Below are 19633 nucleotides of genomic sequence, written 5' to 3'. Positions count from 1 at the left end.
ATAGTTGTTAAGAAAATTGAGGTTACAGTGAATGGTTCTGTCTTCCTCTCAAACCAGAGAGTGTTAACAACTATTGGAGTAGTGAGACTTCCTCTCCAGCCTTTAAGTTAAGGGCTAAGATGCGCCCTGTGCTGCACACACTTGCTCTTTTGCAGATAGAGTTTGAGATTTAGCCCCTGGCAACTAAAACTTGTCTCAGCCTCTCAGTTATAGGGATTACAATAATAAACAATGGATTATTTCTAGATTGGTCTCTTCAGATATAAAAACAAAGCTATAAATTAAATTATATTAACAAACTGAGCGCTTAACAAAACACACCCACTGCCGAGTTTGTCCCTTTCTGTGTTAATCATATCTCCACCTCCTGTTTATTTTCCCCATCTGTTTAAAAAAAAAAAACATACCCTCAGAAACCGTTACTTTCATTTTTGCTTATTCCTGGAGGCTGGATTCTCAGAGTTCAGCACTGATGTGGGCCTGACCTAGGGCACTCTCTGGATGCTCGCCCAGCCCAAAGGTGCCCGCCTTGCCTCACAGTGCATCCCTGCCCCAAGGCTCCATTGCGTGTCCTTGCCCCATTCTATACTCACTACTTCCACTCTTTGAGTGCCCAGGTCGCTGCCCCTGACCTTGGCACAGACCTGGCAAGAGCTGTAGAGGATCCAGGACAGGGTGAGGCAGAAAGAGCCCCAGGATCCTTAAGGAGGCTGGAGCAGCAACTCTAGTCCTGGGCCCCTCATTGAACCAGGTGAGTGTGGGCCAGAGGGAGCAGAGGAGGGCTGGAGGGGACTAGGAAACCCTCCTCAGCTGCTTCAGTGCAAGCGTGAAATGCAAATTGGTTAAGTGGTGCTGTCCTCAGAGGGTCCTGTGTTTGGGGAAGGTCTAGGATGTACAAAGAACCTCTGATCTCCAAAGTATGAAAGCAAACAGTTGCTGTTGGACACATAATAGCTTTACCAAGCAGTTGCTACAGTGAGTGCAGAAGAAATTTGTTAACACTACTACTTAAGGGAACTGAAGAATTTATTGTTTTTCTTTATCTCGTGATATAAAATTTGTCTGGCAATCTCTAGTTTGTTCTGCAGATATTCACCAACCTCTTATAACTCTTACTTGATAGTGCAGAAAAAGTTAGAACAGACAGAAAAAATAAAGACCAAAATAACTAGATTGTAAACCCTTTAGTGGATTGTGTATCTAGGCTGCTGTCTTCCTTTATTTTCTTGTTCAGTACTAGAAATGTAATGGCTTGCTCTAGTTTTAGACACACAGACAGATTCACAGTAACACATTTGTATCTAGAGCATGTGTCTGTGTCTGGGTATTGACACTTGAGATCCCCTTATGGTGTCAAAATGCACCTCTCCAGCTCAGTGAGTTCTGCTGCACCAAGCGTATTAAGGTGCACACACAAGCGATCCTATTTCTGCACTCACCGCCACACAGCTGAAAGAAGGAGAAATATAATAAATGGAAAATAAGATGCAAACTAGGCTGGAGAGTTGCCCTGAGACAGCAGTTGACACGGGGAGGGGGGAACTCAGAGTGGACGCAGCTGGACTCAGGGACCCTCAGAGCTGAATGACTTCACATTTTAAGCAATTGGTTCCGTTTTATTTTATGTGTGTGGGTGTTTCCCTTGCATGTATGTAGGTACACTGCTTGCATGCCTAGTGCCCATGGAGGCCAGAGAGGGCACGGGATCCTCTGGAACTGGAGTCACGGAGGATCCAGTGTAGTCCCTGGGGGGCTTCTTGGGGAGGGGGTCTTCCCCAGCACAGACAGTCAGAGGGTCATTGCTGAGACAGTGGAGGGGAGGGGGGAGTCAGGCGATGGTCAGGGGAGTTTAGCAGCTCTGGGTGCCTAGCAACAGGTGCTTCTTCACTTACACAAGTCTCACAGAGCAAGGACAGACTGATGACTGTTCAAGTGGTACCGAGTATGTGTTTGAGTTTTCATTACATATCCTGAGTTACAAAGTTCAGTTACAGTTAGAAAACACAAACAGAACAGATTTGATTATTTTGGCCCTATAACTCCAATGAAATGAATCTATAGTAAAAAGAGGCCTTGAACTTCTAACCTATTCCCCTGAGTAGGCCGAGTCGGCCAGTTGTCTCTGTTTACCCTGCACCAATTATGCTGAGTCAGCTCAGGGGCAGACACCCGAGAAGACCCCTGGAGCCCTGGCCTCTTCTAGCCATGAGCTTATCTGTGCTGGACGGTCTCCAGGGCACAGCAAGGACTTCCAAACAGTGGCCAGATGAAGCTAATTTTAGGGTTTTCCTAAATGGACCCAGACACAGTTTATTTTTAATCAGGAAAAGGCATAAAATGAATCATAATGCGGAAAGTCTCCCAAGAATGCAACACGCAGAGACCAAAACCCAAAAGTTATAGATGGAAGGACAGCGAGGGTGGCAATCCGCTCAACTTTGCTGAGCTCTGCTGGACCTTGGCAGCAGCTGCGCTGGCGTCATGACTCTCACCATTTCCAGCGATATGGCTGTGCCAGCTGAGCCGTATCTCCAGCTCCTTAACTTGCTTCTTCTGAGCAGAACAAGAAGGGGCCAACCAGTCCCCCTGCTCAGGAACAAGAAGGGGAACAATATACCTCCTTCTCAGGAGGCTTCTCCTGGCCTTTGCTTAAGAGGGAACATCTCTAGCCTGTGTTAAATTGGGATGTAGAAGGGACTCAATGAAAGAGTATGCTTCCAACCATCCCATAATGCTGGCAGCATGGCCTATGCTAAGGTAAACTGTGTCTGCCCTTTGTGGTACAGACACCTTTTATGAACAGGTCTTACTTAAAGATACACCAAGATTTTGTATGGGCTCATGTGAATTGCATATTCTTTCAGGATTTGGTAAATACTTACCTTATAGCCACATTGTATATATTTTGGGGTACCATGTGACATTTCGGTGCATTTGAAAAATGTGTAGTGAGTAGGTCAAGGGAGTTTTACTGCCACCCCAGATATTTTGTTCACTATTTTTGATTTAAGGTCAGTTGTATTTGAAAACTGTTTGAAGTAGGAAATCTTAGAATCATCTGCTTGAGGAAAATAATTAGGAATAATATGGATTACAAAAAGTAAAGAGCTGGAAAGCCTACTTTGTATGACACAGACATAGCCTATTTTGTGTGTCACAGACATACACACACATACATGCACACACACACCACACACACACACACACACAGAGACACACACACACACACACAGAGACACACACACACACACACACACACACACACACACACACACAGAGAGAGAGAGAGAGAGAGAGAGAGAGAGAGAGAGAGGGAGGGAGAGAGAGACTACATTGGCACATAGAAAACTAAAATTTCTTCTCCAAGAAACATTTTGCCCACATCACTTTAAGATGGGAACCAAATATTTAGTCTACATGACTGTGGCTTCACATTTTTTTCATCAGGAACAGCTTTACTGTGCTTATAACTATCACTATATGCCTCACCAACTCACAGTGCACAAGTCTGTGGCTGTGGGTGTATTCAGAGGTGCGCACGCGTATTCCATCATTTACTCTGCATATTTAAACACAGACATGCTCTCCCACAGCTTCTCTTGGATACAACTGGTCTACAAGGAGAAAGTTCTGCTCCTCAGGAAAGGAGGAGGGAGGCGAACACCGTAGAAGGAGAGAACTAGGAAAATAACAATATGGATGATGGCAAAGCCATCGGAAACATACTATTAAGTATTTACCTAAAATAATAGAATTGATAATGCACATAATTTAGTATATAAATACACACATACAGTTTTAATGAACCCTTCTTGTCTCTGCTCATGGAGATCCTTCCAAGAGCCAAAGACCATCAAACAAGAAACAAAACAAGTATGAAATATGAGAAGCCTCTTTTGAGTTGTTGGCCAGGGTGTCATGGGTTGGATCTCTCTCGTGTGTGGGTCTCAGGTTGTCCCAGTCATTGGTTGGCCATTTTCTCAATCTCTGTTCCATCTTTATCCCTGCACATCTTGTAGGCTGGGTAAATTGTAGGGCAAAGATTTTGTGGGTGGCTTGGTTTCCCCCTTCTTCCTCTTAAATCCTACCTGGCTAGAAAATGGCCACTTCAGTCTCCATGTTCCCTGCTGCTAGGGGTCTCTGTTAGAGTCATCTTCTCATCACGCCAGGAGCCTACCCTCTCCCAGGTCTTCAGCTTGTCCCTGAGATGCACCCCTGCTTGGCTGCCCTTCTCTCTCTCAGGCCTCTGGCCTCCCACCCTTGCTTTCCCCACATCTGATCCCCACTCTGGTTCCCCCCACACTCTCTCCCTCCCAGTTCCCTCTTTTCATCCACTTCTGATGTCTATTTTATTTCCCCTTCTGAGTGGGATTCCAGCATCCACCCTTGGGCCCTCCTTGTTACTTAGCTTCTTTGCATCTGTGGATTGTGTCATGTTTATCCTGTACTATATGGCTGATACCCACTTGTAAGTGAGTACAATGTACATACCATGTGTGTCTCTCTGGGTCTGGGTTACCTCACTCAGGATAATATTTTCTAGTTCCATCCATTTTCCTACAAATTTTAGGACTTCTTTGTTTTTAAGAGCTAAATAGTATTCCACTGTGTAAATGTACCACATTTTCTTTATATATTTTTCAGTTGAGGGGCATCTGGGCTGTTTTCCGTTTCTGATTGTTACCAATAATGCTGCTATGAACATAGTTGAGCAAGTGTCCTTGTGGTACGGTAGAGCATCTTTTGGCTATATGTCCAGGAGTGGTAAAGCTGGGTCTTGAGGTAGAACTATTCCCAGTTTTGTGATTGCTTTCCAAAGTGGTTGTACAAGTGTGCACTCCCACTAGCAATGGTAGAGTGTCCCCCTTTCTTCACATCCTTGCCAGCGTGTGCTGTCGCTTTAGTTTTTGATCTTAGCCATTCTGAGGGGTATAAGATGGAATTGCAGAGGCTCCACACAGCAGCAGATACAAACTAATGCTGAGACCCCCAGCCAAACATTAGGCAGAGCTCGGGGAGTCTTGTGGAAGAGTGGGGGAAAGCACAGAAGGACCTGGAGGGGACAAGAGCTGCACAAGACCAACAGAGTCAGCTAACTTGGGCACATAAGGGCTCACCCAGACGGAAGCACCAGCCAAAGAGTGCACATGGACTACACTTATGCTGCCAAGACACACACATAGTTTGGTCTTCATGTTGGTCCCCTAGCAAGTGGAGCAGAGTCTGCCACTGACATGGGCACTGTGGCCAGATTTTGGATAACTTTCCCCTAGTTTGGCTGCCTTGTCTGGCCTCAGTGGATGAGGATGTGCTTAGTTCTGATGAAACCTGATGTGCCAAGGTGGGTTGGGACAGGGGCTAGGGGGCTTTCTTTTTCTGAGGCGAAGGGGAGGGGGAAGGGGGAAAAGGAAGAAGGGGGAAGATTGTGGGAGGGGGGCTGGCAGGAGTAGAGAGGGGCTGGGATTGTGATATAAAGTGAATAAACTAAATTTAATTTAAAAAACACAAGCGAAGGGTTTTTAAAACAGTAAAGCAGTTTAAGGTATTGGAAATAATGTAATATATCAAAATAGCACATAAACTTTCTAATTTCTGGAAGACAGGTCTGGGGGCATCAGGGTCATAGTTGGTGTGCATCCTTACACTTGATTGTGCCTTAAGGTCGGTGCTGTACTCAGTACACAGGTCCTGTAAGAAATAGCACATTGTTCACACTGCACACGTCCCTGCTTTGTATACTTTTTGTCACTGCCAGCTGCAGAGGTCTCTGTGGCCTGTAGTTTAGGTAGGCACTTCAGTTTGTGGAGTTTGGCTAAACAAGCAATGTCTCCCAGATGCTTTGAGGGGAAGTGGGGATGGCTAACAGACCATGGCATTCTGCAACGGAGGGCAGGCATCATGGGACCCAGGCTATCTGTCCACCTAAGCATTGTCTGACCCTATCCAGCAGCAAACTACATGCAAGGAGGAGGAAGTTGTGGAAATCAAGTAATCCTTGCACTCAACAGGAAGAATGAGGCAGTTTCAGACACCAAGGATCAGCCGGCCACCTGCCCAGATGGCTCAGGCTCAGCAGTCACCACAGGAGCCATGTCATTCCTGCTCACAGGAGGCAGGGCTTCCTGTCCTTGTTCCTCCACAGCCTGAGCCATGGGTGTGTCCATCTGTCTGTCCCTTCCCCTTCTGCTCCTGTCCCTCATGGCTGCCAGCCAGCCAGTGCATCCCAGAGCGCACCATGACTTGTGACTCATGATTTTGGAGTCACGCTGAGTCTGGAGTTGAACTCAGAAAATGGAAGCTCTTGACTCTATCACCATGATCTATGGGGCATCTAGAACTTGAGCTGTGACCATCTCTGTGTTTCTTTGTACAATACAGGACAGTGACTGTCAGAATGTGCCTTGCCACAGGTGACTCCACTTTATGAGGCAAGGGATTGCTTCATTTTGAGAGTAAATGCTGAGGCAAGATGACTCTGAACCTTATGTGTGAAAAGGTCCAGCAGAGACCATACAGCATAGAATTACAAATAAGTTATCAATACAAATATATCATTCCTACCTATAAACATATTAAACCCAGAACACCTAGACCCATGCATGTTTGGAAACCTTGTAAGAGGAACCAAGCTTGTGTGCTTGTCTAAAACACCAGCACAGTAAACACTGCAAGGCTCCCACTCGGATCCCACTGAGCCTCTCCAGGCCACCTGATGTGGGCATCATTACATGGCCAGGCAGCACACTCACTCTCCAGTCCGTCCTCAGGACTTCTGCTCGCCATGGTCAGCCCAGCTGGAATGGCCCATCTGAGCTCCCGTTAGTTCCCAGCCCTTATGCCTGGTGTCAGCTCCATGCTTTGAAGCAGTCTGCAACTCGAACCACCTCTGTGCCTTGAACAGACACTGTGCCTTGAACCAACTGTGCATTTTGCTGCCCATTTACAGACTAGCTCTCTGGATACACACACACACACACACACACACACACACACACACACACACACACACACACAGGACATGTGGTAATAGTGATCATGTGTTCTGCCTCTGATCTTACATTGTGGCATAATATGCTTTAGAATAAGACAAATCTGCCTCTCATATGTCCCTGCCTTTCTTTATGAATTACAAATAACATTTACAATCCACCCGATGGCCCTGTTTGTTTCTCAGGAATGTGGTGTCTAAGTGGAGTCTATGCACGCAACCCTGTCTGCTCCTCTTTGGTCATCAGGTCATCACAGCAGCATGTACCCTTCATCAGGAAGGACTCTGCTGATGACAGCACAGTTCAAAATGATCTGTATATGTGGCACTGTGTTATAATTTTGTTGGTCTGGACCATCAACTGACTATTGCTTTTCCTTCTACAGGAAGGAAGAACCTCTCGAGATGTCTTCCAATGATGACCCTGTTGTAATCCCAATGACAGGAAGTGACCTCGCTGGCATGAGCACCAGTGACATTTGGACATCGACGGGAGAGGCTGTGTTAAGTTTTCATAACATCAGCTATTGGGAAACAGAGCAGAGTGGCTTTCTACTCTGTAAAAATAGACGTGTGACAGAAAGACTATCAAATATCAAGTAAGTACATGGAATAAAGAGACCATTGTATTCAATAAGCTCTGTGTATATATCTATGTGTGTGTTTATATGTGTATATGTGTGTCTGTAGAAGTGCATGTGTGTGTGTGTGTGTATAAGTGTGTGTGTGTGTCTGTGCATGCACATCAGCAGATGTGTGGATGCTATGACACATGTGGCATAAGGTTCTCCGAGGACAGCCTTGAGCATTGGTCTTCACCCTTACCTTATTGGAGATGGACTCTCTTATCGTTCACTGCCTCATTATCAGGCTGGCAGCCTGATACTTATACACACACACACACTCTTACACACACATACATACACATGCACCCCCTACGGACACACACATATGCACATGTAGACACACACATACACGTAGCTCCTGGGAATCCTGCTGTCTCTGTCTTCCATGTCTCCGTAGAGCACTGGCACTAGTGATCCCGTGCTGTACCCCCATCCTGTTAGCTCTGGGGATTTACCTCAGTCCTCACCCTTGCACAGCAGGTGCTTCGCCCGTTGAACCAGCCTCACCTTGTTGTACTTACAGGAAGATTCACAATCACAGGAAAATTAGTGGGATGGAGACTGAAGGAACAACATAATGGATTAATGACACAGAAGTTGGTTCTTTGGAAATACAAACAAACTTGACCGACACTTAGACATAGCACCAAGACAGTTTATTCATAATATTATGGATGAAAAAAGTAGTGTCAAAGATATACTGTTAAACATCAAGAAATGATCGTGGAATATTGAAATTTTAAATTTTAGAAATTTGAAAATCTAAAATAATTGTGTACATCTCTATATACACATGGTCTTCCAAAACTTAGCTGAGAGTTTATAACAGGCTAGCTGGATGTATCACAGGTGAGGAGATGGAAGCAAAAAGGAAATTTCCTGTAGCAGAAAGTCCAGGTCCTGATTGGGATATTTGCAGGAAGTTTGTTATGAGCTGCAAATAGGGAAAATCAGTACTTCACACATTGTTCCAAAAAAGCGAGAAAGCAGCTTCCAAATACCTTCTAAGGGCAGAGCACACGTGCCAAGACTCTTTCTCCCAGGCCCAAGCATGGCCGCTGTTTTGAGCCCTGGTCATCTCTGCTCATCTGCCTAGAATTCCACCATTTTCTTCATAAGAAGGGGATGGGTGGGGCAAAGGGTTGACACATCCTCTGAACATTAAATGAGTCATGTGAAAGTACCTGTGCTTTCTGTAAGAATATGCGCTTTCCAATCTGAATACTGACCATTCAGTCAGTTTTCTGACACATGATTTGTGCTTATTTGTATACACATCCATAAAGAAAGTCCTCTCCTTGAGGGATGTCTCCCAATTCTAAACTGAGCATAATCTGACCTATTTATCAGGGAAGGAAACCATCATTTTCCTGGGGTGTGTGTTTTAGTTTTCTATATTGAGTCAAGTGTTTTTCTTGAGTGTGAATCCTGGCAAAGCCTTCCTGTCCTCTGGAGTGCTGGTTTCTAGTCACTGCATTTCTACCTCAGATGTATTGGTTTCAGTTGGAGTCTGTTTGGACAGCAACATCACGTAGGAGTGATACCCTATGGCTCATTGGCTTATTGTGTAGATGTCCAGCCGCAGCAAGCAGGGCCATATGATGACCCTGAGCACAGGCATCAGCGAGAACCTGTTATAGACTTGACACATAACGGCTGTGGGTCATCATGGGTACCTGCTGCTTGCTTCAAGGACAGTGAGCTTAGATGCAACACTTTTCAAAACAACAAGCGGCTTAAATAATAAGCAAAAGGGAGTTTTGTGATGTCTGAGGCATTTTTCTGTTGAGTCCCTACTAACAGTTGACATCTTTCGTAAATCATAGACCTCTATTAATACATATGTTTTCCCCATGAGTTTGACTTAATTCTGTCTACAATTTCATCCAGCTTCAATGAGTGTATTCAGTGTAGACCCTGAGCTAATATGACTTCTTTAAACTGATAAAATAAACCAGTATCATTTTATGTTTACAGTGGGATCATGAAACCTGGCCTCAACGCCATCATGGGGCCTCAAGATGGGAGCCGATCTCTGTGAGTATAAAGAAAGCACGTGCAAGCCTTTTGTCTTCAGCTTCTGTGCTTTAAAACAGCTGCTTCTATATGAATGATTAAGTGCTGCTCTGTCTATGTAGTCAGGCCCTACGTGCTGTGGATAATGTGCAGGGCAGACACATTCTAATTTTGCACAAAGAACAGAAAGTCTGACTAGGTCCACTTAGCTGATAGGAGATGATGAAGTGACTGGCACAAGGTGTCGGCTCATGTTAACACTTCCTGGGGTGGGAGATAGAGTTACCATTAGGACGATGGAGCAGAAGTTGCCTCAGGGCCTCGTTCTCAAGACACAGCAGCACATGACCTGGGTCAGTCTTCAAGGTCAGACAGCAGGGAGGGTGCCCTGTGGTTCATGCCTTGTACTCATTTTTCAAAATTTTATTAATTTATTCAGATTACAACTCAATTGTTATCCCAAACCTTGTATCCTCCCATTCCTCCCTCCCTCCTGCTTTCACCCTATTCCCCTATCCTAGGTTTAAAACCAAGGGGGCCTCCTCCCCTACTACATGGTCAGAGACTCTCAAGTCTCATCTTAGTAGCCTGCTTACCATTCCCCTGAGTGCCACCAGACATCCCTACCAAGGGCACCAGAGTTCGTCTCAAAGTCAGTCCCTGCTCTCACCATAACTGTGGAGAATGTCCTGTCCATTGGGTAGATCAGAGTAGGGGCTCGATGTTTACTATTTTATTGTCCTTGGTTAGTGCAATAGTTTGAGCAGGCCCCCCTGGACCCCGATCCACCCATCACGATGTTCTTCTTGTAGGTTTCTAGGACCCTCTGGATCCTTCTATTTCCCCATCCCCTATATTTCTCTTACCTAGAGTCTCAGTAGGATGTCCTCACATCTATCCCAATCTCCTGGTAAGTGAAGACTTGGCTGGTGGGAAAAACTCATACTCAAAATTCGGGGCTGTACTCTAGCACATAATGCAAAGACAATTGTGTGTGCATGTGTGAGTGTGTTTGTGTGTGAGTGTATGAGTGCGTGTATGTGTGAGTGTGTGTGTTTGTGTGGGAATGTGTCTCTGTATGAGTGTGTGTATGTGTGTGAAAGTGAATGTATGTGTATGTGAGTGTTAGTGTTTGTGCATGAGTGTGTGTGTTTATGTGAGTGTATGTGCTAGTGTGTGTGTGTGAGAGAGTATGCATGTGAGTGTGAATGTATGTGTGAGTGTCTATGCATGAGTGTGTGTAATTGTGAGTATTTGTGTGTGTGTCTGTGTGTGAGTGTGAACGTATGTGAGTGTGTGTATATGTGTGAGGGAGAGTGTGTGTCTGTGTATAAGTGTATGTATGTGAGTTTGAGTGTCTATGCATGAGTGTGTGTGTATGTGTGAGAGAGTTTGTGAATGTCTGTGTGCATGTGTGTGTGAGATATTAGTTAAACTGTTGGCTTGTTCTCTACTTATTTTTGTCTTACTTAATATGCAGAACTTTCACTCTGAGTAGCTGAGGGATGGTGTAGCTTTTACTGAGGGAGAAACTAAGCTGCACAGTGCGTGTAACTTCCTGCAGGTTACTGAACGTCTTGGCTGCGAGGACTGATCCGCGTGGACTATCAGGAGATATTCTGATAAATGGGAAACCTCGGCCTGCTAACTTCAGATGTACTTCCGGTTATGTAGCAAAGGTAAGTGCTGGTGGGCTTGTAATTGTATATGTCCTCTGTGCATATGGGCTGGCGCTCCACTTATAGACTGTGTTAGTTATATGGCACACTTATGGGACCAACTTTTTCCATGTCAAGTTTTCATAATGGCTCCTTAACCTGAGTATGATGCCTGTGGCGCAGTATTAGTCATTGCCGCTGTGATTTAATCTACAAAGGACTCATCTGTCCACATGGCCCTTCCTTCAGCTCTCTCTGCTGCTTAGAAATGCCTTCTGCAAATAGTTGCAGGCACCAGTCACCTCAACCCCTGTGCTCTGCCTGGGAGGCAAATGGAAGGGGACAAAATAATTGTATCAGGCTCTGTATTGGAATTGGTAAAATTGAAGGCGTCTTTCTAAATAGAGCGTTGCCCTGGATACACTGTATGTGTGGAGCAGGTTGCACATTAGACTGACATCTTAGTGAGGAGACATCTAATGACAACTCCTCTTACCCTGCAGGATGACGTGGTGATGCACACCGTGACCGTGAGAGACAACCTGGAGTTCTCAGCAGCTCTTCGTCTTCCAATGACAGTAATGAGGGATGAAAAGAAACGTCGAGTTAATGAGGTCCTTAGACTTCTGCATCTGGAGAATATGGCAAATGTGAAGGTAATATGGAAAACACTTTTCAAAGACTCTAAGCAGTTGGGTGCAGCGGCACATGCCTGTAACCACAGCACTCAGGGAGGCAGAGTGAGCCGCATCTCTGTGAGTTTGAGCCTAGCTTCTCTACAAAGTGAGTCTAGGACAGACAAGGCTACACAGAGAAACCTTATCTTTAAGCAAGTGCATGGGGGAGAGGAGACATCCCCATGTGGATAATGTGACCCTCTGCCATCAGTTTCCTGTCCTATAATATGTGTAATCAAAGGCATTAATGAGTAAGAGACTGATTACGTGATATAAAGGTAGAAATTAATCTGGAAGCCATCTTAAGAGCGGTTAAGCCTGGGAACGGAGTGTGATGCACCAGGGACAGTGCTCCTGCATGGCTGATTCCAAGTGTCCATCACATGACCCCTCTACCCTTAGTGTCAAACTCATGGCTCATTTGAGAATTTGACAAGAGCAAAATTTCTCTCTTTCTTCCTTTCTTTCTTTCTTTCTTTCTTTCTTTCTTAATTTCTTAATTTCTTTCTTAATTACTTTCTTTCTCTCTTTCTTTCTCTCTTTCTTTCTTTCTTTCTTCAGTTTATCGTCTCTTCCTCCAGACCTGTGGCTCTCTTCCTTCCTCACGCTGTGACCCTTTAACATCTCAGCTTTATTCTCTCACCACCTCAGGTTGTTGTGACCCCAACCATGAATTATGTTTTGGCTACTTCCTCACCGTAATTTTGCTACTGTTGTGAACCGTAATGTAAATATGTGATGTGCAGGTCACCTGATATGTGACCTCAAAGGGGTCAAGACCACAGGATGAGAAGCGCTGGCCTAGAGGCCTTTGTGCTAATGCTGTTTCAAAATGTGGTTCTGGAACTGACGTGTGATGCGAGATTGACGACTCTGGTTCTGTGGTTCACCCTGCATTAATTTTCCTTCCAGCATCATCCTTGGTCTGTCCAGATTTGCTTCTAACTCGTGTTGTGCTTGTGTTTTCCTGTAGCCTCTCCTTTGCATTTCTGTCTCATCCTGTCTGTGCTGCTTAGTTTTAACTGTCAACTTGACACAGTCTAGAAGCACCTGGAAGCGTCTAGGAGAGACTGTCACTGAGGGGCATATAGTCAGGTTGGCGTGTGGACATTCATTGCTGCAGTGAGCACTGGCTTGGTTAGGTTAACGGATGCGGGGGACCCACCTCGCTCTGGCAGCACCATTCCTTGGGCTTGGGTCCTGGGCACCATAAGAATGGGGAAAGTGGGCTGAGCCGCAACAGCAGGCATGCCTGCTCTCTGTGCTCCTGACAGGATGGAGGAGGCTGCACCAGGTTCCAGTCTTGACTCCCCTGAGGTGATGGCTGTATTTTTTAATAGATCCCTGTTCATTTTCCTCAGAACATTTTATCCCAGCAACTGCACAGAAAACTAGCGTGTCCTTTTGCCCTTGCTCCCTGCTTAATTTTTCTCTGTAAACATTCACCCCCAGCTCCCTTGTCAGGTTTTAGGGATACAGCCTTGAACAAGAGCAGCAACAAGTGGATCAGGTGACTCTTATGAAGACTCCTGTGCCACCAGGAAGGGCCACAGAAGAACAGGGAGCCTCCCAGCTGACTGTGTGACAGCTGGCTAGTTTCTTAATGACATATGAAAAAGACTATTATGTGATACTTCATCCCCAAAAACTTCATTATTAAGCATCCTTGAACAAAGGACATTTGCTCACCTTAGCCATTCCATTGCTAACTATCAGAATGAATAAAGCCTTGGCATCCCCAGCTCTGTCAGGTCTACACCCCTTTGCATTCCCCAAATGCACTTCATTATTACATTGTTAGTAGACCCCGAGCAGGCATTTAATTTAGTGAGTGCTCAGAGATTTTAAATATCAAGTTTTTTCCCTCTTCTGGGTTCCTGAAACCTTCCTGCCTCTCACAAAGACATTGACTCACCGAGAAGATTATAGAGAGGAGTTTGGTGAGCAGATATTTGGTGCTGTGGATAACCGTGGCCCAGAATATTATTCTCCTGGTTTCCTCCTGCAGTGGTCATTTCTTAGAACAGGGAGGAATAGGATGACACTGGCTGTTGATTCCCACGACGTTGGAAGGGCCCTGCTGTTTGGGGCTGCAGTCCTCCCAGTCTGGAGAGCCATGCTGAGCTTTGTGCTAGGTCCAGGGCTCCTTCTCCCCAGCAGGACCTCTGACTCACTGCCTGACTCTACCTGGAGAGTGTCTTTAGATATAGATGCTCCTAAGCACATTTGATATATGGCGCTTGACACAGCTCCCTGCTGCCTCTCCCCTTCCTGCACCTATAGGATAATTAGGTGTTGTGTTCCTGATCATATGATAGGAGTGTGGTGCCAAAAGCAAAACAAGCATTCTTAAAGTGCCTGGTCCCAACCAATGATGTGCACCTATCCTGGAAGTCCCACCCACTCCCCAGGGGCTATGTAGCCTTTGCCCCTCCTGATTAAAATGGAGCAGTCTCCTGAAGTGGTTCCAGGAGTGTTTGTCCTCCTTGGTGCTTGCAGCCTGCCAGGCATGGCGTCTCCTCTTCTTCTCCTCCTGTCTTGGGGGGTTGGTGGCCAACAGCTCCCCACGGATGAGGAGAGCTGCACCCTGATGTTTCTCTACAGTCTTTCATGAGATGCTCGTCCTGGTGGGAAGAACAGCAGACAACCTGCAGTTGACCACACTTTCCTTTTTCCTGAGCAATGGAAATGTGTTTGCTTTGGCTCTGTTTATAACTTGGTTTTGTATTTACCGTTAGGCATTTTCCTTTGCTATGTTTTAAGCAATGAGGAGGGCAACAGTTATTGCCCTAAGTTGCTTACTTGGTTTTTTAGTGACAATACATGAAAGCATCTTTTAACTTCTGGAAAGCCATGAAATATAATAGATGCAAAATTTTTAGTAATATAACTTTTTAATGAGCCTCTTTCCACTTTCTTGGTAAAAATAAAACCTCCTTACACTCCCAGGTACCCTAGTTTGCTCTTGGGATAATGAAATACAGAATGTCCTATTGCTGGAACATTCTAGCTCACCAAATGACGGTGACTGTGGGTGTTCTTGTTGGTAACAATGGTCATTGGTGCTTTAGCCTAGATCTACGGAACTCAGGAAGAGGACCAGCATCGCAGTGGAGCTGCTCACTGGGCATCCCATCTTGTTCTTGGATGACCCCACCACTGGCTTAGACTTCAGAAATGCAACTGTTGTCTTCTCAGTCCTGAAAAGGTAAGTGCTGAAGGGACATTCCATTTTTATTTACATAATATCTGGTCACTTGTGTGCGTTTTTGGTACAGGAGATTGAGAAGTAGTTATTCCTTGTTTATTAAAGGAATTTTTAATAAAAGAAGAGGAGGCATTAGGACCACAGACAGGAGCATGGGGTGGGATGCTGTGGTGAAAGGGGAGCACTGCTCTAAATAGCATGTCCTCAAAACCCTCAATCACATGACAAGTGAGCTGTGGCTGAATGGAGAGATCTGAGCAGAGTGATGGCCAGAGGGAAAGTGCATTTGCTCTGAGGCAAAGCATGTTTGATGTGTCTGGAACATTAAAGAGACAGGTAAAACCCAGTGGCCTGAGGGGAGGAAAGTTGCTAGTGCTCTGGTAGGGACACCACGGACTGGGTGACTTGAGAGAAGATAACTTTCTTGCAATTCTGGATCCTGGAGGCAGATATTATGATATCCACAGTCTGCATGCTGAGGCCAGCCTCACCGAGCTGTGGATGGTGCATCCTCCCTCTCAGTGTGTCTATGCCCTGATCCTGACCTCTTAAATAGACACAAGTTACTTTAGGACACACTTAGAACATCCATTAGCTGTAATTACCTTTTTAAAGACTTTGTCTCCAGTTACAACTGCACCATAAGATCTCAGACGTGAGGCCCATCACAAATGAGCTTTTGGAAGGACAGGATTCAGCCCTCCACATTCACGATTGAATGTGGGTGTTGTTGGTGTTGGATGTAGATTTCCCAGGTCACCTGGGCCAGTGTAGGTGACACAGTTTTCCCGTGGCAGCAGAGATGACAGAGCAGTGCAGCCCTGGGGAAGGTTGCACAGCTGTACCATGGGGCTGAGGTGTCAGCAGGAGGCTGAGATGTGGGGGTTCCTTGGCTAGGGAATGGTGGTTTCTGGGTGTGCTCTGAAGAGAGAATACATGGGATTATCTCAGGAATTAGCCCTGGATGGGATGCTGGGGGGAATGGTTTTCAATGTCTGTGTCCTGGGCCCGGGAAAGAATGAAGTGGAGGAAGTGACATGTTCTCTCAAGAAAGAAGTCTGTGGCTGAAATATTTGTAGAAAAATGTGCAAGGGTTAGGCTTCATGCAGTTTCAAAACTAAGGAAAGTTTGAAACTGACCAAATAACCCCAAGAACCATGTGAGGACCCTCCATCCTGCTGACCTCGGCTCCCAGCTGTTGGCCCTTACTGTGCTCTCTGTCTTTCCTTCCTGCCCCTTGCTCTTCCTTTGTGCAGCCATCATGGTCCATCACACTAAATAGTCCCTCCCGGGAACTCCAGGAACCAAGAGCACTTCCTGCTGTACCTTCCCTGTGAGGCAGTCAGCAAGCAGGGCCTTGCCACCTTCTAGTCTGCAGCCTCCTCAGGGCTCACCAGCTTCCTGCCTGCTTCATGGCACTCTCTAAGATGGAGTTCTTGCTCACTTTCCAGTACGGACGCTTCTCTCTGCCCCTGTTTCTCATGCCATTGCTGGTCTTGGTGCATCGTGTGGGGTCATGTTAAGTGTGGCTGATCCCAGTGTTCTGGGTGCACACTCAGGCCCTGGCACGTGCTCTTCTCCTTGGTCTCCACACTCCTGCAAGTGCAGCCTAGTGGTAGGATATATTTTTTAGTGTTTTTTTTTTTTTTACATTTTTTATTCAGTGTGTGTGTGTGTGTATGTGTGCATGTGTGTATGTGTGTGTATGTGTGTGTGTGTGTGTGTGTGTGTGTGTGTGTGTGTGTGTGTGTGTAGAATGCATGTAGAGATCAGTGGACAACTTTTGGGAGTTGGTTTTCTCCTTCTACCCAGTGGCTTGGTCTTCTCACTTGGCAGCAGGTGCTTTGCCAATTGCGCCATCTCACCTGCCTGTATGAACCCTGATCCCCTAATCCTGCTTGCGGTTGCTGTTATGTGATATGAAATTATGATTTTCCTCTTATAATTTATTAACAATCTGTCGTGGAAAACAGTCACCTATTAGACATTATTCTGATCTTTATCTCATCCCTACTAACTAGTTTTCCTGTGAACTAGTAACTTCTGCTCTTGTTTAATTGCTCTACGAGCTGACATGGCATTCTGTGTGGAAAAGTGTTCCTTCTTGGTTCCCATGTTGTACAATGGACTGTAATATGTTTTCATTTCTCTGAGTAGTAAATCAAACTCAGAGCTAGTAGAAACCTCTTTCCTGTGAGGTTTTTTGTTTGTTTTTTTAATCTTTAAGAATTTCATACATTATACTTAAGTTCTATTATGTCCTTCAACAAGAATTGATGTTTTTAATTTTTTTTAAATAAAATTCTTTGATTAAGGCTGGAGAGATGGGTTAGCAGTTAAGAATACTGGCTGCTTTCCCAGAGAACTTGGATAAAATTCCCAACATGCACATGGTGGCTCACAAGGATCGGTGCCATGGGACCTGATTCATTCTTGTTACCTCTACATGCCCATAGATACATGTGCTGCGCAACATACATTCAGGCAAAACACACATACACGTAAGATACAGTAAATAAATATTTTTAAAATAAAATTTTAAAATAAAAATTTACTTTCCCATAAAAAAAATCACCTCGGGGGCTAGAGAGATGGCTCAGTGGTTAAGAGCACTGACTGCTCATCCAAAGTTCCTGAGTTCAATTCCTAGCAACCACGTTGTGGCTCATAACTATCTATAATGATATCTGGTGTCTTCTTCTGGTATGCAGGTGTACATGCAGGCAGAACACTATATACTTAATAAATAAATACATCTTTTAAAACAATCACCTCTTTCCATGTTGTGAGGCGTCAGGATTCTGAACTGAAGCTGTGGGAGGGGAGACACTAACAGCTGCTCCTAGGCCTTGCTGTGAGGGCCCTCTGCTCCTAGGCCTTGCTGTGAGGGCCCTCTGCTCCTAGGCCTTGCTGTGAGGGACCTCTGCTCCTAGGTGTTGCTGTGAGGGACCTCAGCTCCTAGGCCTTGCTGTGAGAGGCCCTCAGCTTCTAGGCCTTGCTGTGAGGGCCCTCTGCTCCTAGGCCTTGATGTGAGGGACCTGTGCTCCTAGGCCTTGCTGTGAGGGCCCTCAGCTCCTAGGTCTTGCTGTGAGTGACCTCTGCTCCTAGGCCTTGCTGTGAGGGACCTCTGCTCCTAGGCCTTGCTGTGAGGGCCCTCTGCTCCTAGGCATTGCTGTGAGGGCCCTCAGCTCCTAGGCCTTGCTGTGAGGGACCTCTGCTCCTAGGCCTTGCTGTGAGGGACCTCAGCTCCTAGGCCTTACTGGGAGGGCCCTCAGCTCCTAGGCCTTGCTGTGAGGGACCTCTGCTCCTAGGCCTTGCTGTGAGGGCCCTCAGCTCCTAGGCCTTGCTGTGAGGGCCCTCAGCTCCTAGGCCTTGCTGTGAGGGCCCTCTGCTCCTAGGCCTTGCTGTGAGGGACCTCAGCTCCTAGGCCTTGCTGTGAGGGACCTCAGCTCCTAGGCCTTGCTGTGAGGGACCTCTGTACCTAGGCCTTGCTGTGAGGGACCTCAGCTTCTAGGCCTTGCTGTGAGGGACCTCAGCTCCTAGGCCTTGCTGTGAGGGACCTCAGCTCCTAGGCCTTGCTGTGAGGGACCTCAGCTCCTAGGTGTTGCTGTGAGGGATCTCTGCTCCTAGGCCTTGCTGTGAGGGCCCTCTGCTCTAGGCCTTGCTGTGAGGGACCTCAGCTCCTAGGCCTTGCTGTGAGGGCCCTCTGCTCCTAGGCCTTGCTGTGAGGGCCCTCAGCTCCTAGGTATTGCTGTGAGGGACCTCAGCTCCTAGGCCTTGCTGTGAGGGCCCTCAGCTCCTAGGCCTTGCTGTGAGGGACCTCTGCTCCTAGGCCTTGCTTTGAGGGACCACTGCTCTTAGGCCTTGCTGTGAGGAGAGAGGGTGCAGCGCCTGGAAGGCTGTGGGCATGACAGGAGTAAAACACCCTAGGAACCCCTCAGGAGACAGTTCAACTTTAATCAGTGAGAACAAAGTCTACATAGCCCCTGGGGAGGGGTGGTGTTTCCAGGAAAGGCATTCACAATTGGTTGGAACCAGGCACTTTAAGGATGCTTATTTTACATTAGGCAGCACGCTCCTCTCATATGATCAAGAACACAGCACCTAATTATCCTATAGGTGCAGGGAGGGGAGAGCTGGCAGGGAGCTGTGTCAAGGGCCATATATCAAATGTGCTTAGGGGCATCTGTGTCTAATGACACTGTCCAGGTGGAGTCAGGCAGAGAGCCAGAGGCCCTGCTGGGGAGAGGGAGTCCTGCACCTAGCACCAAGCTCAGAGTGGCTGTCTGGCCCTGGAGGGCTGCAGCCTCAAACAGCAGGGTCCTTCCAACATCTCCCTACTTCCTCCCTTTCTCAAACACATGCAGGCACACACTTACTGTGTAGCAGTGAGCTCACATAATTAGCTGAAGAGACGTTTGTATTTCACACGGTGTGCTGCTGGTCCTCTCTCTCCTTAG

At 46.4% G+C, this 19633-nt stretch overlaps 1 protein-coding gene across 1 annotated transcript in view; it reads left to right on the top strand.

The window, feature by feature from the left end:
- Positions 1-458: 458 nt before the first annotated feature.
- The window catches only part of LOC311585036 (ATP-binding cassette sub-family G member 3-like), a 42564-nt gene continuing 23389 nt past the window's right edge, over positions 459-19633 (top strand). The window contains exons 1-6 of the mRNA XM_084759817.1: positions 459-751; positions 7375-7587; positions 9592-9651; positions 11195-11309; positions 11792-11944; positions 15037-15173. Coding sequence (XP_084615943.1) covers positions 7394-7587; positions 9592-9651; positions 11195-11309; positions 11792-11944; positions 15037-15173 — 659 coding nt within the window. The 5' untranslated portion in view covers positions 459-751; positions 7375-7393. The remainder of the gene's footprint in view (positions 752-7374; positions 7588-9591; positions 9652-11194; positions 11310-11791; positions 11945-15036; positions 15174-19633) is intronic.

Source organism: Acomys minous (assembly GCF_964271855.1).
Source record: "Acomys minous genome assembly, chromosome: 15".
In the NCBI taxonomy this organism is placed as follows: domain Eukaryota; kingdom Metazoa; phylum Chordata; class Mammalia; order Rodentia; family Muridae; genus Acomys; species Acomys minous.
This window is presented reverse-complemented; position numbering and strand designations above follow the sequence as displayed.